The sequence below is a fragment of the Crinia signifera genome, chromosome 2, assembly GCF_055691185.1.
Source record: "Crinia signifera chromosome 2, ASM5569118v1, whole genome shotgun sequence".
In the NCBI taxonomy this organism is placed as follows: domain Eukaryota; kingdom Metazoa; phylum Chordata; class Amphibia; order Anura; family Myobatrachidae; genus Crinia; species Crinia signifera.
In genome coordinates this window covers 57461290-57482279 of record NC_139218.1, presented here as the reverse complement: position 1 = coordinate 57482279, position 20990 = coordinate 57461290, and the positions used below count along the sequence as shown (strand labels likewise).

At 42.7% G+C, this 20990-nt stretch overlaps 2 protein-coding genes across 5 annotated transcripts in view; both read right to left on the bottom strand.

The window, feature by feature from the left end:
• Window positions 1-15662, bottom strand: part of LOC146059719 (uncharacterized) — a 32972-nt gene extending 17310 nt beyond the window's left edge. The window contains exons 1-6 of the mRNA XM_083172180.1: window positions 15340-15662; window positions 12789-12843; window positions 11141-11267; window positions 7014-7097; window positions 5398-5482; window positions 1680-1798 (exon numbers count right to left, since the gene is read on the bottom strand). Coding sequence (XP_083028306.1) covers window positions 1680-1798; window positions 5398-5482; window positions 7014-7097; window positions 11141-11267; window positions 12789-12835 — 462 coding nt within the window. The 5' untranslated portion in view covers window positions 12836-12843; window positions 15340-15662. The remainder of the gene's footprint in view (window positions 1-1679; window positions 1799-5397; window positions 5483-7013; window positions 7098-11140; window positions 11268-12788; window positions 12844-15339) is intronic.
• A 2064-nt stretch (window positions 15663-17726) lies between these two features.
• MYO1C (myosin IC) overlaps window positions 17727-20990 on the bottom strand; it is a 141654-nt gene continuing 138390 nt past the window's right edge. For all 4 annotated transcript variants that reach the window (XM_083172177.1, XM_083172179.1, XM_083172176.1 and 1 more), the window contains exon 32: window positions 17727-19777. In XM_083172177.1, coding sequence (XP_083028303.1) covers window positions 19751-19777 — 27 coding nt within the window. In that variant the 3' untranslated portion in view covers window positions 17727-19750. The remainder of the gene's footprint in view (window positions 19778-20990) is intronic.

Here is a 20990-nt window from a genome sequence, read left to right as displayed (position 1 = left end):
CCATGGGGCCCGATTGAGCCCTGATCATAGGGCTATGATTTCACAGCCCTGCCGATTATCGAAGGAACGGGGAAGCGCACGGTCTGTAGTGCACATGCGCGAGCCTTCCATGCCGCCATTACCAGCGACGGACTGGGACTGCTGGACATACGCTGGCTGATTGACAGCTGGCTGGCGTTTGTGGGTAGCATCTCAACATTTTCTGGGAGTGCAGCACAAGAACACAGGTGGGCCCAGCCGTTGGGAGGGAGGTCCGCTGGAGTCATTAGCGGCTCCGATCTCAGTGCCACAGGGGGGGGGGGGGGGGTCCATTTGATGGTGAGTGGATTTCCCCCTCTTCGCATGGCTGCAAAGCCATTCACAGCGGTGCATAGAGGTGGTCCTCTTCTCAGACAGGAAGGGGGCTAACTGATTGCAGGGCTGCAAAACCCCCTCTTTGGAACAATAAAGAGTTCTTACCTTAACTTTTTGCGCACTAGACTAATCACAATTTTTCCATGGCCTCATTCCCCTGTAAGCTTTTCCCTAGTTTTCTGCTCTTAAAGATACTGTAGATTACTGCTGCCCTTCACGACCCCTCGGATCATTTTATAAAAAAATGGACATCTTGGACTTTACACTACCATGCAGAACCACCATTGACAACTATCTAGCTCAATGGCTATGTATAACTGAAAATGTTATTGCGAGTTGCCTTGACCGGCCGAGGCTTTCCAGTTGCCCACTCTTCCTACCCCCTTTCCTCCTCTTTTCCCTTTACACCTATTTTTATTTTTGTTTCTGTGTTAATGTAATGGTACATATTTAATGTGGTCATAAGGGTTATTTCCTGTTTTATTGGCGTTTTCTCTTAATGGTATTCCGTTCCCATATTCTCTTGATACTGTACCTTGTTTTTATTTATTATTTGTCATCATATTTACAAAACTCAATAAAAAGTATTTAAAAAAAATAAAAATAATAATGGGCGCTGTGGGCTGCAGCGGTAGTTAGCCCTAGTCAGGAAATAACGGTGAAATCTCCTGCATTAGGCTGTTCTATAGTGATGAAACATAAATCTATACAAAATCTGCAGTTTATTCATAATTTGATTAAAAAACCACACAAAAAAAACAGCTTAATAAATAGGCCTCAATTTCTTAATTTATAAAATAAATTAAATGTGCTAACTTTAATAAGCAATAACCCTTCCCGCTGCCAGTCGTTCCTACTATTATTTTGTAGTTAAGAAACGTCTTCCGTCTCCCTGTGAACATTTCTGCTTCCAGCTGTTGGTAGGAAATGATATAAATAGCGATCTGTGTCAGAGATATTTAAAGTAAAATCCCTGAGACCGGCTTTCAATAAGCTGAAACGTATCCTTAAATATCCACGATTTTGTTTGCATCTCATGGGAAACTGCCCAGTAGGGCACATACTGATCATTCCAAACCATCCCTCAAAGTTAATATGTTTGCAGAAAGTCTTGTTGTAATTAATAACCAATTTCATCTGCAAATGTGGGAAATGACAACCACTGTCCGGTAGAAAGAGCTATTACATACCAATTTTAAAAAAAATAACAATAAAAATCAAACAATATTTTGCATTCAACACTTTTATGGGGAACATGTTGCTTTTTGTGTTTACATGAAATACAATATTTTGACGGCTTTTAGAGACTAAGCCGTTTTTATTACCGTAATAGAAAGCACTCCATCTTTATCTTTGTCAAATTTCTCGAAGAATTTTTTGTAATACATCTGTCGTCGCTTGACCACCCGGCAGTAGTTTCTGAGATATTCAGAGACCGTCATGTCTACGGCAGAGCAACAATACATCAAGCATTTGCTTGTCATGGAACTCAGAGCATCATAATTCCTTGTAGTAATAATTTTCAGACCTATTACAGAGTAGCCCCACAATAAGTAATTTGCAAAATCCATCTTCCATTATGGTATCCGTTATTGGAAGTGCCATGAACAACTCCTTAAGTAAACTGTGTGCCTAGGCACTGTGGGATGTCACAAGGCTCTTGCAGGGGTGCTTCGGATTGAAAGTCCAGGACCAAATCAAATGATTTACGGTCAAAGTGGTAGACAAACCCACTGTTGGTGGCTGCCATTTATAGAGCATATGGCAATCAGAAGCACAGCTGTACACCCCAACATAAATGACCCTAAGAATATAGGTTATCCAAAGTTATCATAAACAATATTTTGTCCTAGGGTGTCTTGAAAAAAACAAATAAAAATAAAATAAAACCGACCGAATGACCATGCCTTATCCATGTTGACCTTTAGTCATGTTGACATTTCTGCATGTCGATCTTAAGCCATGTTGACCTAATGCTTGTCCACCTATTTGCTGGTGACCTAATGATCCATACCCATGCATATAATAGGTGACAACTGCCATGGGCTTCAGAAGGACACATAATGTGGAGGCTCAGTGCTCACATTGGATTCCAGATTTTCAATATTTTTGTCTGAGAGCTGCCTTGGGCACATTATTGCAACTAGACCCCAGTTCCAGGCACCAAATGAAATGGTCCATAGTTTTGTCCCAACTCATGTCCTAACAGAATTCACTGAATACTGGCAAGGTAGCACATTGGACCTAGCTGTACTCTGCAGACAGCGGAGGCAGGGATTAGGTGAATGGATGCTTGTATGCGGCATCCATTCACCCCGTGCACGGGAGCTGGGTAAGAGCACAAAGATGTAGCAACAGCCTCCTGCTGAGCCCGTGGTTGCAGTGGTGTAAGTTCATCCCAGTTGCCCGGAGGCAAGATAAATAGCTCAATCAGTGAGGTGTCTGTCAGCCACAGAAGCTATATAACTGGCTTTCAAACTGGAAGGGGAGGAGAGGTGCCCTCTTGGGAGGAGGAGCCCGGCAGCAGATTACTCCACTGCCTCCCAGAGTTTCACCTCTGCATGGTTGCTTTGAGGTGCTTGATAGCAGTGGTCACTGGGAGTCTGTGGGGGCTATTGATACTTGTCTGCAGTCCCATCACACCTGTCCTCCCAAAATGGCCACTGCCTCACAGGAGACAGTTATCAAGGATGCTAGAGAAGGGAGGGCACTGTAAAGGCATCTGTATAGATAACTTAGACAAAGTGACTTCTAAAGGTAGTGTTCATTGTAGGACATCTTTCAAAACCTGTGCAGTGAATCCTGTTTAGGATCAGCTGCACAGTCGCCGTGTTCCGGAGTGCTGGAGCATTCGCTGCCAGCCCTCCCTGTCGCTGTATTCAATGCCGCAGGGGCTCGCTGCCCCAGACGGAGAATTTTAACCCAGGGGAGCCAGGGGATGGCGGCAGGCAGGGAGATGGAAGCCTACCTGCCTGCGTCGGACACTATGGGGAAGAAGCAGGGCTCCCGGGGACACAGACAGCAGAAGCTGCCCCCCGGGAGAGCTGGCAGGGGACTGGGATAGGGAGCCGCTGCACTGCTCCCGCTCGGCATATGTAATGAGTGGGAGCAGTGAATATGTGAATATCTAGTGAGCGTCTCTCGGCCCCCTGCTGGCGAACGTTTAAAAATTTTTTTTTTACAAAAATAATAATTTTTTTTAATATATATTAATGTGCTGCCAGCACATGAATTAATGTGCTGCCAGCACATGAATAAAAATAGCATGCCCCTATACAGAAAAAAAAAAGATTTTTTTACACAAAAAAAACAAACAAAAAACCCTTTATTTTAAAAGAATATTAGGTGAATCACATTTTCAGTGAAAAAGATTCACAGCAAGGAGGGAAAACAGCCCGATTCGCCGAAAAAAATGGTCAATTGGGAGCACTGAATACTGGCCTAAGTTGTGTTTGCAGTGCACACAGCTCACCCTGAGATGGTAATAATCCAGAGCTCACTGCTGAGTTTACAGATTCTATTTGTTGCTGCACTGACAGGGTAGCCGAAAACTAAAAGCATAATTTTGTTTATTATACTGTATGTAAAGAGTGTTGAGAAATGCACATTTCCACCAAAGTGCCACTAGAAGGAACAAATTGAATCCCAATATAAATAAGATAACATTTCTGGAACCTTGGAGGTGGCCCGTCCTTTGCAAATGCCCTTTGCAATCCTCTTTAAAATAAGCCCATGTTGCTTAAGGGAACCTCTTTCCTGCTATGCAGCCCATATGCTACTTGCAGCCTATTGCTGGCCACACATCAGACCAACTTTCCTCTAACCATCCAACTTGTTGCTTAGGTGGAATAAAAATATGGCACTAGATGGGAGCAAAGGACAATCAGAAATGTGCTCACAAACCCAGGAAAATGGGCAAAAACATTGGGGCAGATTTATGAAGCCTTAACTAGGGATAAATGCAAGGGTGATAAGGAGAGATAAACATCCAGCCAATCAGCTCTTTTCTGACTTTTTTCGGTACTTATGTATTATCTGGGCTCCCATGTTAAATGCACCCCATTTTTTCATACCCCTACTATCCAACTACGCATGGAGTTAATTTTATATAGTGTGGCGAGTGCAGCGAGCCACCGTGCCCGAAGCGTGGCGAGCGGACGCTGTCTCATAAGAAAAACGGGAGCCCAGATATTACATAAGTACCCTTTTTTCAAACACAGGCTGTAACATGGCAGTTAGCAGGTGATTGGCTGGGCGTTTATCTCTCCTTATCACCCTTGCATTTATCTCTTGTTAAAGCTTAATACATCTGCCCCATTGAGTCAAATTGTTTAAATCAAACGGGTTCAACTACAGTGCCGTGTCTGAGCGACAGCTTTTTTTTGTCCTTTTCCAGATTTTGGGAGCAAATTTTTGAAGTAAATATTACATTTGCTCCCATCCAGTACCATATTTTTATTCCATCCAAGCAACTAGTTGGATGGTTGGAAGAAAGTTAGTCTGATGTGTGGCCAGCATAAGTAAGCATTGCACAGGTGCAGCCATTTTGGCTCCTTCATCCATGTGCTGTCCCAAAAGAACATTACACTGTGATTTTACACCTCATGGTCATGTGTGAACATTCAAATAGGGACACCTGCATGAATGTGCAGTTTGTATGGGAAAAATGTGGATCTAGAAACACCACAGCAGACAGCGACACCCCAGGCAGGGAAGAGGAACTGCATGGGTTTTCAAATGTGGCGGGTGCTAGAATAAACACTAATTTCTATCTACATTAACTTTGAATAATGCCCCTTAGGGATAAAAAAAAATCTTACCATCCGTTAAAGCTCATTTAAACAGATTGTCCCCCAAAAATTGGTATTTTGTTTTTGTATCTAGGTGTAATTTGTGACACAGGATTGCCTAGTCTGCATTCCGAAAGGCACGATCCAAGTTTATGTCTTTCCAGCTTTTCCAATTACCAGGTTCTGTATTTTAACGAACATTTCCATTTTTAATTAACATAAAAATTCTAGAAATAAAGAACGTTCAACTCACTCTCAAGCTGTTTTACATCCATTGGAATTTCAAAGCGGCTGATGTGATTAGAAGCTCCCAACCTGGCTCCTGGGTTAATCTGCCTCTATGTAGATTGAGATGAGGTTTTGTTTAGACATAGAACTTGTTATCATTAATAATTTCCAGCAGACAATTCATAATAGGACGAGATGTATTAAAATACATCGCCGCCCTTCGCGGCCCCCCTGCCGCGATGCCAGCGCATATGTACTAACATATGTGGCTGGCATCGCGGTGCGGTGACGGAGGCCCCCCGGGATACCTGTACTGTGGTGTGCGTGGGGTCTCCGTCACCTTCCTGCCGCCTCCTGCTCCCCTCACGCCGGGGACAGCTAAGCAGGCTCCCCTGCAGCCGGAAGGATGTCCGGCTGCTTCACTAGGGGGAGGAGGGGTTTACCTGCCAGCTGCAGCAAAAGAGTCGCTGTTGCTTTAAGCGGCACAGCTATGTTCAGTGAAATAATCAATTAATGCAGTATCTTAAATAATGTAAGAATTTATTAAAAATTAATTCATAAAAAGAACATGATCTTTGAAGTGCACTTCATAATGACATTAATTAATTAGACATTACAAGACAAACAACACAACATATAGAACTGGCATTAGATTTGTTTTTATCAGGCTTATATGATGGCTCAGAATTAATGAGGCATCAGAACTAAACAGGTTGATTTTTGAGGCAATGATTTGTATAGTTACCTGTCCCGCATAGATTTATAATCTCCAGTGGCTCTGTTTATATAACAGTTTTCCTGGGGCTTTTCCTGGCGCTGGAGATGCGCTCCTGATGTATGGTATGGGTAAATCTGTAGCCACAACAAAATGGAGAACCGCCAGATGACTCTGTACTTGGCTGTATTGCTGTTAATCATCGAGGTCCGGTTGCAGGGCTCACAAAATGCATTCCTCCGCCTATGTGCAAACAGCGGCTTCCTCAGTTCCCTAGGGACACTAACTTCTCCTACAGACTCCACTTCTTATGGAGGCGAGTCTGTATTGTCGGAAACAGCCGTGAATTGTCCAATTGGATAATTGAATAACAACTGTCGAGTTGTTGTCGGAAGCTGGCGAAAATGGCCAGAATTCAGACTGTTTGGACGTTCCAACTGTCGGAATCACAGATTCAATACCCCGTGTCCATCATGAATGAACTATTAGGCAACTACAAGACTATTGGTAGAAAAACACTTAGATATGAAATATCCAAAAAAAATTTAAGGAGAACTACTACTGGTTCCTTGTTAGAGACCAATGATGCACTTCACAAACAGAAAGCGCCAACATCCTCTTCCCCTATAGCACAGATTTTTATCTCTTTATAAATAATTACTTTGCTAATCTGGATTTTTTTCAGAGTTTCTGAAGTTTTGTTTCTACTGATTTTAAGTATTTCTGTAGTGTTATTATTATTAATTGATAAATGTAAACAATGAGAATATTTCAATTCTACAGATATTTATTGAAACTTTCGCTTCTCTTTTTTCTTTTTTTCCAGATACAGTATTACTGTTATTTGTGTGCAATACAATGATCTGATGTCTTTGCTATTCTATACACATTGCTAGAATAACTCTCTGGACCAGTATTGTACTCACATCAGACTCACAGTCATGGAGGTCGTTCATCCCCAATGCCTCTGGATGTTTGGCATATTTCTGCATTAGTTCTTGTACGCTAACCTAGGAATGGGGAAGTGTGAGATAAAATAGATGCGGTTAATGATCTACATTATCCAGGTCAGGCAGTGGGTCTGCATTAGCAGTTATATTGGCAATTCAGGACTACTGTAACTTATCTCTCTATGAATAGTTGGCTTCCACTATTTGTGCGTGCATGTGAGCTGTATGTGTGCAAGACCATATTCCTCTAAGGCAGTGGTTCGGAAAACCTCGGTCCTCAGGACCCCACACAGTTCACATTTTCCAGGCCACCATGAATGCACCATTCATTACTCACTTACACATTTGAAAAGATCCACAGGTGGAGCTAATTATTTCACTTTTGTGAGGAGACCTGCAAAACATGCACACGGAGGACTGACTTTGAGAACCTGTGCAATAGATAGCAGTTCTGAGGACCAACTTTGAGAACCTGTGCTCTACTGAGAGGATTTTGGGGAGGGGAATCAGGTAACAAAGCAGGGGGGGGGGGGGGGGATGCTGCATACTGTAAGGATACTGCCGGGCAGCAGCTCTACAAATGAGCGGGAGTTCCGCCACTGCATACATATATACAGAAATACATACATACATCATACTTGCCTAGTTTCAGGGAGATTATAGTTGGTAGCAGAATTTTGCACAGTGCCCCATTGAGGGGGCGTGTCATGCTCCACCCAAAGGTCTAGTTACATATATGGAGAGATTGTGAAGAGATTGTGAATGTGGCACCTCGAGCCATGGGTGTGTACTGCTACTTCTGAGAGGTGTGTCATAAAATGACTTATATGCAAATGTAGATGAGCCCCAAAGCAGTTAGTAAGAGCTAATGTACTTGGTAAAGTGCTGGGAAATGGTGCAGATGATTCAATGTAAATGTATCCATGTCTCATTCCTTTTTTCCCCAAAAATGTAACAGTTTAATGTGGGCTAGGTGAAATGAGGGAGATTGCTAGACTAATGAGGGAGAGAGGGAGATTGCAGGGTACTTGTGTATTATCTGGGCACCCATCGTATACCATTGCATGCCCTATTGAGTGGTATGCGATGGGATGCGATGCGAGCCGATTTCCCCGTGAAATGAACGGAAGTGTTTGTACAACCGAAATCGTATAGCATTGTATGGCATAAAATGGCATACGATGCGATGCGATTTAACCCTTCCCGCCCAATTCTAATCCCGCCCTCTGGCACATCTGGCAGAATTTCACTCTGAGGTGATTTTGTGAGGTGATAAGAAGTATATTGGAGAGCTGCTGTGATTGTGAGGTGTTTTGGATTGGATTTAATTGATTTGACGATGGCTGCATCTTCAGCATCTTCTGTGACCCTGTTCAGCCTGCCGCAGAGTGAGGATGCTGATGCGGTTTTTACAGGACCGTAATCTGCTGCCAGTGACGGCAACATGCAGCAATGGACACCCAATGAAGTTGTCCATAAAAGAATATAAGTAAAGGTGCCACATCAGGAGCTGTAGGAAGAAGGTGAGCCTGAGGGCAGGGCTTAGGTGCCGCTTGCCGTTTGTAAAGTTGATCAGATTTATATACTCCTGGTGCGAGGAGCTAACATCGATTGACTTCTGTGATCGGCAACTAAACATGTCAAACAAGACAGCAGTGATGTATAATGGCTTCATGCGGGAGGCCTGCGAACTTGATTTATTGCCACAGCCGCAGCGCCACGATGGGGGCCCGGGTCAAATTGTTGAAATTGATGAGACCCTATTTGTCAAAAGACAGAGCAATGTGGGGCGAGTATTACCCCAACAGTGGGTCTTTGGAGGAATTTCGAGAGAGACGGGACAATGTTTCATGACCCCTGTGCCGCAACGGGACGCCTCCACCCTCATGGCAGCAATCATTGCCAATATTGAGCCCGGCACAACTATATTTAGCGACTGCTGGCGTGCTTACAGCACACAGGAACTTGAACGCGCTGGATACCAGCATGCACGGGATAACCATCGTTATAACTTTGTCGATCCTGACAGTGGAGCTTATTGTTGTTTTTTCATGATATTTATTGTTCTATCCTATTTAATCATTATCTTGATTATTGATATTGGTGGTGTGAATGTGTCCCCAAGGCCCACAACCAGGCCACTATCCACGCCATTCCGAAGCGTGGCGAGCGCAACGAGCCCGCAAGGGGCGGCGGTACGCGTCCTCAGACCTTTTCATACCCCCACTATCCACGTCGGCGTGGAGTTGATTTTAGATAGTGTGGCGAGCCTGAAGCGTGACGAGCACAGCGAGCCCCGCGAGGGGACGCGGAATACATGTAAAGTAATCAGTGTCCGCTTGCCACACTATATAAAATCGGCTCCACGGCCAGATGTGGATAGTGGGGGTATGAAAAGGCCGGAGGACACGTACCGCCGCCCCTAGCGGGCTTGCTGCGTTCGCCATGCTTCGGGTTGGCGTTGATACTGGGGGTGGTGTTAACAATGGGGGGGGGGGGGAGGGGGGGAGGGGATTTAACATAGTAATCACCCATCAGGGTGGCTGTACAATAAAAAATGGGGTCTGGGGGTACATTTAACATAGGAATCACCCATCAGGGTGCCTGTACAATTAAAAATCGGGTCGCATGCGATGCGACCATAATGCCCTACGATGTACATCGTGGGCGCCCAGAATATACACGTACCGATTGCAGTTATTTCAGGGAGACTCCTGCAGAATGCAGGAGGGTAGGCAGCTATGACATACATACACACACACACACACACACCAGGTGCAATTTCTCTGTGTCAGTGTGGAGTCCAGTCGCAGCGCTACTCTCTCTGTTATTGTCACATTTGTTGAACTACCACGTTCGGCTATCCACCCCCGTCCTCCCCGCTACCTACCAGGTGCCAACCGACAGCTACAGTTCTAGCTTTCCGTCTGGGTGGCGAGAGATTTGGAGAAAAACCGAGTAAATAGGAGCTTCCCAGAGCTTTTTCTGAAGGGGGGGGAAGAAGTGGTTCCCAAACTGTGTGCCATGGCACCCTGGGTGTATTGGAGCACTTGCAGTGGTGACCCAGATCTACAGTAACTCTCTCTGCACGTTACCACTGCCCCACCTGCAGTGCAGCATGGTTTTTCTCATTTTGAGAACAAATGTCTCCTGCGATCAGGTGTGATTTAGGCATGATTTGTCCTCACACAACTGAACCTAATAATGACATATACACAAATTACTTAATTCTTTTTTTTTTTCTAAATGACTCAATAGGAAAAACTTTTGGCCCTGGGCTGCTGTGAAAAAAAAATACTTATACTCTAGGTTGCTGTGATTCTAAAAGTTTGGGAACCACTGGCTTATGCATGAAAGCCTCCAGCAGCTTCTAGTCTGGTGCCCAAATGAGTTAATCAAGAACTGTTACTGCATTTGACTATACCGGTGTCTTACAATGCCAGCATTGGCAGGGGCCCCCTTCTCCGGTATTGCCCACACCTCTGAGAGATAGCCTGGGGCAATGGAAGGTGCATCATTACACAAAGCCGCCGAGAGGTATGCTGGGCCGGAGTAACATTTAGGGGTGTGGCCTAATCATGGGAGGTGTGGCCTAGTTGTGAGAGGCGTGGTCACCTACTGCGATTAGGCCACCCCCCAAAATGTTAAGGGGGGAGTGTTTTTGTCCCCCTCCCCCCCCCCCTCAGCAGCAGCACACCTACAGCATGTGCTGTGCTGTGCTGATAGCAAGCTCAGCATGAGCTCTCACGCTGTCAGTGAGACGCTCATGGAGGGATGAAGGGGGAGGGGGGGCCTGCCAGGCCCATCCTGCATTGCCCAGGCAATTAGTACCTGCCCCCCCCCCCCCTCTCGACGGCCCTGACATTACACACCCCACGCACCTTACTGAAGAAAGCTTACATATCAAATTTTTGTAGAATGTTTTAAAACGCACCTGCATACTTTAAAACGCTATTGACAATGGTAATGATCCGATCTGAGAATATATTGTTGCATTTGAGCACCATAAATCGTTTTCTGTTGGTAGCATCACAGCTGCTCTAGTTTTGCCTTGGTACATAGATTACACTAGGTATTATCTCAGCTTATCATTAATTAATTACCTCTGGATCATAGACCAAAGCGCTGCAGAATTCAGTGGTTTCTGGCTTTGTAACACGTTTGCCCTGAGCGCTTTTCTTTACCCGCTTCTTTTTCCTTCCAGAGGATGACTGTTGGCGCGCAGGTCGGCTGTACGGACAGACAATACTGGGTAAGGGCTAGTCTTTAATAATACAAGACGTTTAGCCATCGTGTCTAATGCAACCTTGGCCACAGATATAAATCACATACATTTGCTCCAATAAAATTTCACCTAGTGTTCTAATACATCATTGGCAGGCTCACACAGACATCCGCCTCATCAATTCAAGAAGCACAAACGGTACTTGTGAGTTATCCGGGCGTCCGATTTTTTGATTGTATGCCTTAAGTTAAGGCATACAATCAGATACGATGTGATATCGCATCGCATCGCATCGCATGCGACCATCGGATGCGATGACCCGATTTTTCCATAGGAATCAATGTTAAAATGATTCCTATGGAAAAAGGGGTCCTTTTCATACCCCTACTATCCAAGTGGGCATGGAGTTGGATATAAACCTGTGGCGAGCGTAGCGAGCCACCGAGCCCGAAGCGTGGCGAGCGGACGGTATTCCGTGTCCCCTCGCCACGCTTCGGGCTCGGTGGCTCGCTACGCTCGCCACAGGTTTATATCCAACTCCATGCCCACTTGGATAGTAGGGGTATGAAAAGGACCCTTTTTCCCATTGAATTCCATGTTAAAATGGACTCCGTCCATTTTAACATTGATTCCTATGGAAAAATCGGGTCATCGCATCGCATCGCATCCGATGGTCGCATGCGATGCGATGCGATGTCCCGATCCGACCCGATTTAAAAATCGGACGCCCGGATAACTCACAAGTACCGCACAAACAATATGGCACCAGCCACTTTGCAGCCTGAACTATTGCTTATGACAATTCAGCCAATCAATTCAAAAAGGTCATGGATCATTAGGTCGCCACAATAATGGTCGACAGTCATTAAGTCAACACCATTAGGTCTACATGCATTATGTCCACGAGTCTAGGTCAACATGCAGGATGGTCGACAAGGTCATTAGGTTGACATAGGATTTTTCAAATTTTGTTGTCCCAAATGTCGACACAGTCAACATGGACACTGAAACGTAGCAGCACGTCCGCTCGCCACGCTTCGGGTACGGTGCCTCACTACACTATTTTATTCTCCCACCATGCCCTAGTGGGTGGTAGGGTTTGAAATACCACCTGTCGGCTCCCAAAATTTTTTGAGAAACCCCATGTTGACCTAACTCATGTCGACCTAATGACCCATGTCATCCTAAATGCATGTCGACCTAATGACTATCGAGCATCATGCTGGTGACCCAATGACCGTATCCCTTCAAGGGGGAGATATATAAATAGCAACTAATAAGCTTCTACAGATCACTTTATAAAATGTACTTGTTACATTCTAGTTAGAAGTCTATTGGTTGCTAATGGCAACTTCTCTGCTACTCCTCTCTTTAGAAGTTTTGATACATCTCCTTGGTAGTGAACCCATTAGGATCGAATTAAAATCAGTGAAAAAGTATTATTACATTGGTGATACCACGGCCACTTATTGACTCATCCACAGTGCAAGCTGTAAACAATAAAGAAAGTAACAGAAGGGTTGTACCTTTTAGTGCTGCCCTTAAACGTCTTGGCTTTATTTCCTGGAGCCATGTTACTTTCTGCAACAGAGTTGCTGTACGTTAGTATAACATCTTGTTCCGTGGTTATACATATGTGCTGCTCATAGATTGTTTTTAAAAAGAGAGTGCAAAAACTAAAATAAAACACATTCACGGCTGATGTACAATAACTACACACATGACGGAGTCACTCCTAACTAAATGCTGGTGGAATCAAGTGTGATCCCGCTCATTAATGAGCAATAAAGAGACCACACATGATATATTAATAGATCTTTGATAACTGTCTCGTGACACACAGTCTTGTATTCACTGACAATCCAATTGTTCGTCTTATGGTGTGTACACACGGGGCGATATGCTGTGCTATGCGAGTCCCGATGTGATCAGATCGCATCGGGACTCGCATCGCACGGCATGCAAGAGTGGCACAATTTAGACTATATAGTGCAGATCTGCACTATATAGTCTTGGCTGCCCTCTCTATTTCGCTGCCGATTTGCGCTCACACGGGAGCGCACATCGGCAGCGCAAAAAGCATGCGATCTTCATGCGATATGGCTTCCGATGTTCACTAGATCGGCAACATCAGAAGCCATATCTAACCGTGTGTACACACTATTAGTCCGCAATCAGAAACGCTTACAGGCCACAAGTTCGGCACAATATTTTGATATTGTGCAACAGAGCAGAAGCATATTTGCCTGGTTTTTGGACGCCAGTCAGTTCCAGTATACTCACACAAGCACAAACAGTTGGAAATAGGTTGGGGTGTGGATGTTATTGTCAACAGCCATTAGGTCAACAGGTGGCAAGGTCGACAGGTGTTTAGGTGGACACAGCGTTGTTTTTTTTTTTTTTACTCGAATGTCGACACAGATAACATGGACACAGTTGGAAGTCAACCTCAGCCCTTCACATCGCTCGCTGCACTCGGCACACTGTTTTATTCTCCCACCACGCCCTAGTGGATGGTAGGGCATGAAATACCACCTGTCGGCACATACCGCCTCAAAAAACAGTAAAAGAAAAAAACATGTCAACCTTCCGACCTAACCCATTTCGACCGTGTCACCTGTTGATCTAAGTGCTGTCAATACGACCGTATCCCATAGGTTGTTAGGCCAGATTATTTCATAGTGTGTATACAAAAAATGTATTTGCCAGAAGTTACAATGTCTGGATACTCTGGGTTGGGTGAGTGGATTTGCAGCTGCATCTCAGAATGATCAGGTGAGCAGGAAACACATGGCGAAGCACTAGCCCCATACATACTAGATGACTTTTGCTCAGAAGCGCCTTTCTGAGCAATATCTTCCTAATAAACATCTTGTGTACACTCAATATTGTTAACGGCTCCCCCATCGGCTAAATATGAAGGTCGATTTTAGCTAGATGTTCAGCGGATCCTGGTGACAACACTGAATTATATTGTTCAGTGTGTATGCTCAATGTGCCAGCCGCAGCCTACTGTATATCGTTTGTATGTTTGTCTACTTTTGTGCTTTCTTCTCATGGTACAATAACAAACAAGGTAGGGTTACTGGAACCTAAATAAATCCTCCCAGTGTGTTTTTGATCTAGATCAGTGGTTCCCAACCTGGGGTACTAGTACCCCTGGGGGTACTCTGCAGACCAGTTGGGGGTACTTGAAAATAATGTTGGTAATGGCGGACGACGAAAAGGTCTTTTGATGGCTGAAGACCCATTGCCATGGAGACAAACCATGTTGTGTCATATGCCTGACCAGCAATCCACTGGGAGCTTCCCATGCTGCCCTCAGACATCAGCAGTCATCTGCCCAGCACTGACAAAGGTGGAGGAAGCAGCGGCATTAATCCTACCACTGTTAGCGGGAATCCTGGAGATAATACACAACCAGTGTCTAGACACAGAAGGGCATGATTCCTGGCTGTATACTACTCCTCCGCTCCTCCTTAATATAAGGACATGCATAAGAATCCGCTAAGTAATGCCCATATTTCAAAATGAGAGGAGGGGGTACTTATCAATGAAAAGCGTAATCAAGGGGTACGGGAGAGAAAAAAGGTTGGGAACCACTGATCTAGATGATCTAGAGAACTTCAAAATGTGATACTACATTAATAAGTAATAATAATAATGTACCTTTCTTTCATGTGTTTCCCTAGAAATGGATATCACATTAAATGCTACAAGAAGAATCTCTTTAGGACTTTTTTCAAAGTAGTTCCCACAGGAGAGTAAAAAACTGCACACATGAATTCCACATTACATATATAGGGCTAGACTCCCAATAGAATTGTCTTGCTCCAGGTACCAACAAGATCAAATGCAAGTCCCACCCTGGCACTTGGGGAAGTTTTTCTTTTTACAAGTCACATTTAATAATGTAATATTTAATTCCCTGACCGCTCAAGCTATTGTAATGTGGCTCCATGTCTCTGCTGAGACTTGTGATTCCACAACAGATGCAGGAGCCACTAATCTGTACCTCTGTTGTAGAAAATAATTAGTAAAATAAAAGAAAATATGCTTCTTGTTTCATATTCTTACCGGTTTAATTCTTTCAGCAAACATGCACTTGGTGACATCATGCGATACTGGGATGAATGGACTGTTGCCACAACCAAGTCTGAGCAACAGAGATCCCTGTACTCCGTCCCCTCTCATTGCAGTTTCCAGAACAATAACCACCACTAGGTGGCACACGTCAGCCATAAACACAAGCGTTGCCTTAACAACAAGGAAGCATGATGCAATATTAACTCTATTCAAGGTGATTTCATTAGCATGTATGAAAGATGTCATTTAAAAAAAAAAAATCTGTGTGCGGATTCATATTAGGACACTAAAAATCTATCACATCACATTTTTCAGATAAAAGAACAAATATCTTAAAAACTGCTTAAAAATACTAACGAATGTGCAATGCCATCTGATAATGAACTATGTCCCTTTCTATGTTAAATATATTTATAAAAATGCTTCCAAGTATAACTATGTATAATACTATATTGTCATTGTTTTTCTTGATTTTTCTATCCATCCTTCATTTTTGTGTCGCAGTATTTAGCATGTCTCTTTTATGAGGCCTTGTAATGTTAAAATCTCAATAAAAATTATGCAATTTAAAAAATAAAATATATTTATAAAAAATGGACACAATCTTTCAGACTTGGCAATTGCAGGCCAAATGCCAAATGTATTGTTTAACCCCTTTGCTGCTGAGTGTTTTCTCACACTTGCGCTGTTTATTCACATTTTTATTCATCACAACCCAACATCATATGACAGTTTTTAAGCCGCACCAACACAAACTATGACTTGGTTGGATTTTGTTTTGTTTGTTTAATACACTGTACTTTCAGAAAATACGTTGTCTTTTTACTACATCAAAAACTTTAAACCCAAATGTACAAAAGTATCTTTAGTTGAAATCTTATAAGGACCACAAACAAATAATTGTGGCTTTTATTTCACCAATAATCTGCCTTTCCGAAAGGAGCCCTGAAACCTCGAGTCCCATCATGCCTTGCTATTAGGGAATGCAAAATCTGTGGCAAGGTATGCTGGGATGTGTAGTTTCACAACAGCTAGAGGGCAGCAGGTTGGACATGCCTGGTTTATAGGAACTGTGATATGCTTCCCCTCACTTTGCTAACATGTAAGTGAGGTATGCCAATAAGAACACATCACCACCCATAAATTACCTATTCTGTTGTTCAAATTCAGTGTTCCTCCACACAAAAGCAATAAGTAACCAACTCTCTCTCACGTGTTAATGGTATGTGAAGAAAAAAAAGAAAGGAACACCATCGTGGGAAACCTAAAAGAACATCCCCGCCCGCCATTAAGGATATTTGCGACCACATTCACACCATGTTCTCACAGGCTCATTTAATAGCAACATTTTTTCTGCACTTACCCACTCTATTCAAATATCTTCCTTAGGGATTGATCCCATAGTGTACAGAAAAGGCTGCTGTTTTGGAGTGATGCGCCCCGGATTCTCCTTACCTTTCTTTAAAACCATTACACCATAATGGCCAAAGTAGTGCTGCTTATGCAAAATTCCCAGCAACACCTATGCTTAATGCGCAGAGCAGCTCCCCTTAGCCATAATGCCAAACATAGTGTCACTTACAATCAATGCCCAGAGCAGTGCCCACACAATGCCCCCTTTTATCTCTATAATATGCAACCTGCCACCTCCCCTAGTCACCTTCCTTCCAGCTGTTCAGCTCCTCCTCCAGTCTCCCCTGTGTATGCAGCAGGTGCTTCCTGTTCCAGTCTGTGAATCTGACCAGTGTGACAGCAGACATGGGTCCCTACAGTAAGGAGCAGCCAAATCGCTGTGTGGCTGCAGGTATACTCTGTGGGCAGCATCATGATAGCAACTTTGTGATGCTGCCTATGGGGAGCTTCTGCCCGGCTGCCTGTGTGGTGCGGTGCGCTGAGCCTGCTGCCGGTGCCTGTCATACACTGACAGGCGCAGGCTGCGGCAACTGCAGCTTTGGAGGAGGAGGGGAGGAAGCGCCTCTCAAGGCCAGCGCCTACCTGCTTTGCAGGCTGTGCTTTAAGTCCTGGCCCTGCCTATAGGATTGCAGAATGTAGTTTGTGTTTTATTGAGACATGGCACGTCATGGTTCCCAGTCTGGATGAACATTTCCTGTTGCATCCCTTGCATCTTAATCATTAAAATAACTTAATTATACATTCAATCAATAATAACTTGAAATCTGCAATAGAAAGCTTTTACTGTGCACAGCAGGCTTGGGAACATCAACGCCTTGCTCCATAATGGTTTCAGAAATGTACTTGTTTATCTTCATTTATTAAGATTTCCATTGTTGACTGCACAGAGAATAAATATACAACACAGAGTTATACAACCAAACCTGAGCGCAGGTGGTACTAGGTATGGAAAGTAACCAGACACATTGTTAATTAACAGCAGATTTATTGGTGGAAAGGCACAAATGCAATCATTGGCTATAGCATTTTACTCTCACTCCATACACCTAAGGCAGACATTAGAGCCATGTGGTAACCAGACTACTATCGGTCACCTACACACTAAGACACAGCTATTTAATGACCCAAGTCATGGGACTGCACCTCATCAATTCAATAGTAATTACACCAATAAGACCCTTCACACCTTGAATGTCCTTAGTTCCCAGTGGATTGATATCTTAGTATTCATTCTGCACAGGAAATGATTGATTCTCCTGCACGTAGGTGATGGGTACACTTTTACATGTCATATTTTGACTTAAAAGGTTCCAAAAGACAAAAGGAAGCTTGCCACCCATCTGTAGTGTGCAATTGTAACATTAGGTGAAATAAAATTATAATAATAAAAAGTTAAGTTTAAACCGGTTAAAAGGTTGTTAAAAAAAAAATCAAGCGTTTTGAGAAAGCAAACAATTTAACATTGCAAGAGTTTTGAATTTGTGTTTTTTTTCCTTTCAAAAGGACATGGCAGTGCATTATAAAGACTATACAACAAGTTGTCATGAGCCCAAAAAATAAAAACATTGAACGTCAGAGTGCACACAAACTATGCATGAAAAGTAAACAAAATGCTGTTGGTCGATGCATCACAAGATGAAACGCAGATGGTCTCAAAAGCTTTGGTACAACTACACATTTACACGTGTTACAATTTGGTCTATCAATAGGGGTCACAGGTGGAAAGAGACCAACATACACACTGTCCAATGAAATATATATATATATTAAAAAAAAAGAAACTTAAGTCCTTAAGTACAGTTGCATATGATAAGAGTGTACATTAATATGTCTATAGCTACAACCAGGACAATATTTTGATAGGATCCCTTCTATGCAAATAATCTTCCATTCTTATATTTCACCTCTTTTCCTCACTTTCATTTTCCTTTCTTATTTCTAGTGTGCCTGTATCCTATTCGCTAAAGTAGCAGGGTCATGTGATCAACTTGCTCCTATCCTCTGTTCTGATAATACATGCCTCACACAAAATGGCTTCCTCCACTTTCTGCGGCTGACCAGTACACTTAACAAAATGGTTATTGCTAATCCGGCACCTTTAACAAAGTCACATCATGTTAACACATCAGCTTCTTACAGTAAAACTTTGAAAAGGTGAATATAAGTCTGACTAGAAAAATTTGAGAAAATTAGAGGTTTTTTTTATTTGAATAAGAAAGCATAGGTGTTCATTAAGGTGTCCTGTGCTCTCTGTCTCTCTATATATATAATATTGCACATCTTCGAGTCTTTTAAATATTCAAAACAGTTGAACTCATCCAGGAGACTGTTGGGCACTGTTCTTTGTTCATGTACTACAAAAGTTTGCGTCCACTCCACAGTTATATATGGCTTTTGATTTATTGGTTTTATACAACAATACCATTATGTTGTAAGGTTTTTTTTATTTTTCCTTTACAGATTTTTGTACAGTATATTTTACTAGAATAAACGCTATAAAATCTGCCTACTCAACGCTCTTATATGGAAGATTGCATATATATTAGTGCAGACTTAAATCTTGTTCTAAGGTCTAAAACTGAACCCCTTTCCTAGCCTGATAAGTCTGCAAAGTGGTAAAGGCATCCCTGGTAGCAGTAACAAAACAAGGACATACAATGGCAACGTCTCCTGTTATGCCATCCTTCTTTATATTTATAGGGCAACCCCGTTATGCCTTGTGCAAGGAGAATGTGTAATGCATGAAGTTACTAGTGGGGGAGCCTGTGCAAAAGCAAGTTAAAAAATAAAATAAAAATATTTGACTTTCACAAATATATAAAATGATGTCTTTCTTTCTTTTTTTTTTTTTTAAGCAGCGCAGGTCTTTGGTAACTATAAAATATAAAAGCAGTTAGGTAAGGAGGTATTGTCCACCGGGTAGGTGAAGAAGATGTATCAAGCCGTCAGTTTGGTTGCAGAATAGATTCCTAGGATGACGCAATTTTCATCATCGTGAATTCAACCGCGGAGCAACCTTTAAATAAGAACAGACCAGGTAGCGTTAATAAGTTCTCATTCAGATTTACACATAAGCAAAGGTTCCTAAATGAGATGCATAATACATTTTACTTTCCTGTCTGTAAAAAGATATGTGGAAAATTACGTGTATGTGGCAGGACTAGCAGCGGGCTGTGACAGGCTTATAACAGTGCCCCCTCCTTGTTTTAGGTCTTTATGATAAAACGTTACAACTTTCATGAAAGGCCGGTGCCACATGTGTATACTGCTCATTAGCCAAAATGGGCTGCTGGCAACAAGTCTGGTTATCGTTATAATGTACAATCTATTTAACAACGTTCACTTCCCTAAAAACATTGTGAAAAACTCTAAACTGTGCACTATAATTAAACCACTCTGCTTAGAATTTAGTATATCTATAAATACTCACACAACTTCTAAGTGTGGCCTTTGGTAACGAACCATAAGTATAGACGATGGTAATATGCGCATTCAAAGGAGAAAAAACAAAAAGAAAACGAGAAAAAAAAAAAAAGCCAAAAAAAAAAAAAAGAATACCCACAAAACAGCATTTCAGTTTTTATGATAAAGCAACTCCCCCCTCTCACCCTCCTTTCCCAACACATTCCATGTTTTCAGGTCAGGAGTCAACTGTGAGCAAGCCGTCTTTTCTACCTTTATAATCTACTTTCTGAATAATCCCTTTACTTTCAAAGCTATCCTCTCTTTACCTTTATGAGCTGCTCCCTTACTATTACAAGAAGCCTGATTTATAAAATGTATTCAGCCGCACAATGTACAGTATATGTACTTAAAATGTTCCATAAATGCAGCTAATAGTAATACATGCTTAATGCACCTGGCCCATATCATAAACAACTTGCATGATCATAAAAAGCATGGATTTACTGGGGGAAGATCATGGCAAACAAACCTTATTGACTTGTCAGACTCAGAACAGTGGGGACCATAGTGCAGCATATCTAGACTTTAGTAAAGCATTTGACAATGTCCCACACCGCAGAGTACTAAATAAACTTGAAAGCATAAGATTAGTTTATAGAAGAGTTAAATTGATAAGACCCTCGTTGACAGTTGTAGCAAATGTAGTGCATTCTGTGAAAGAAATTGAACCAGTGGAGTAGCCCAGGGATCTGTACATGGACCAGCATCTTTGTTGGTGACATACAGTATTGAATGGAAAGTATGCCTTTTTGAAGAAAACACAA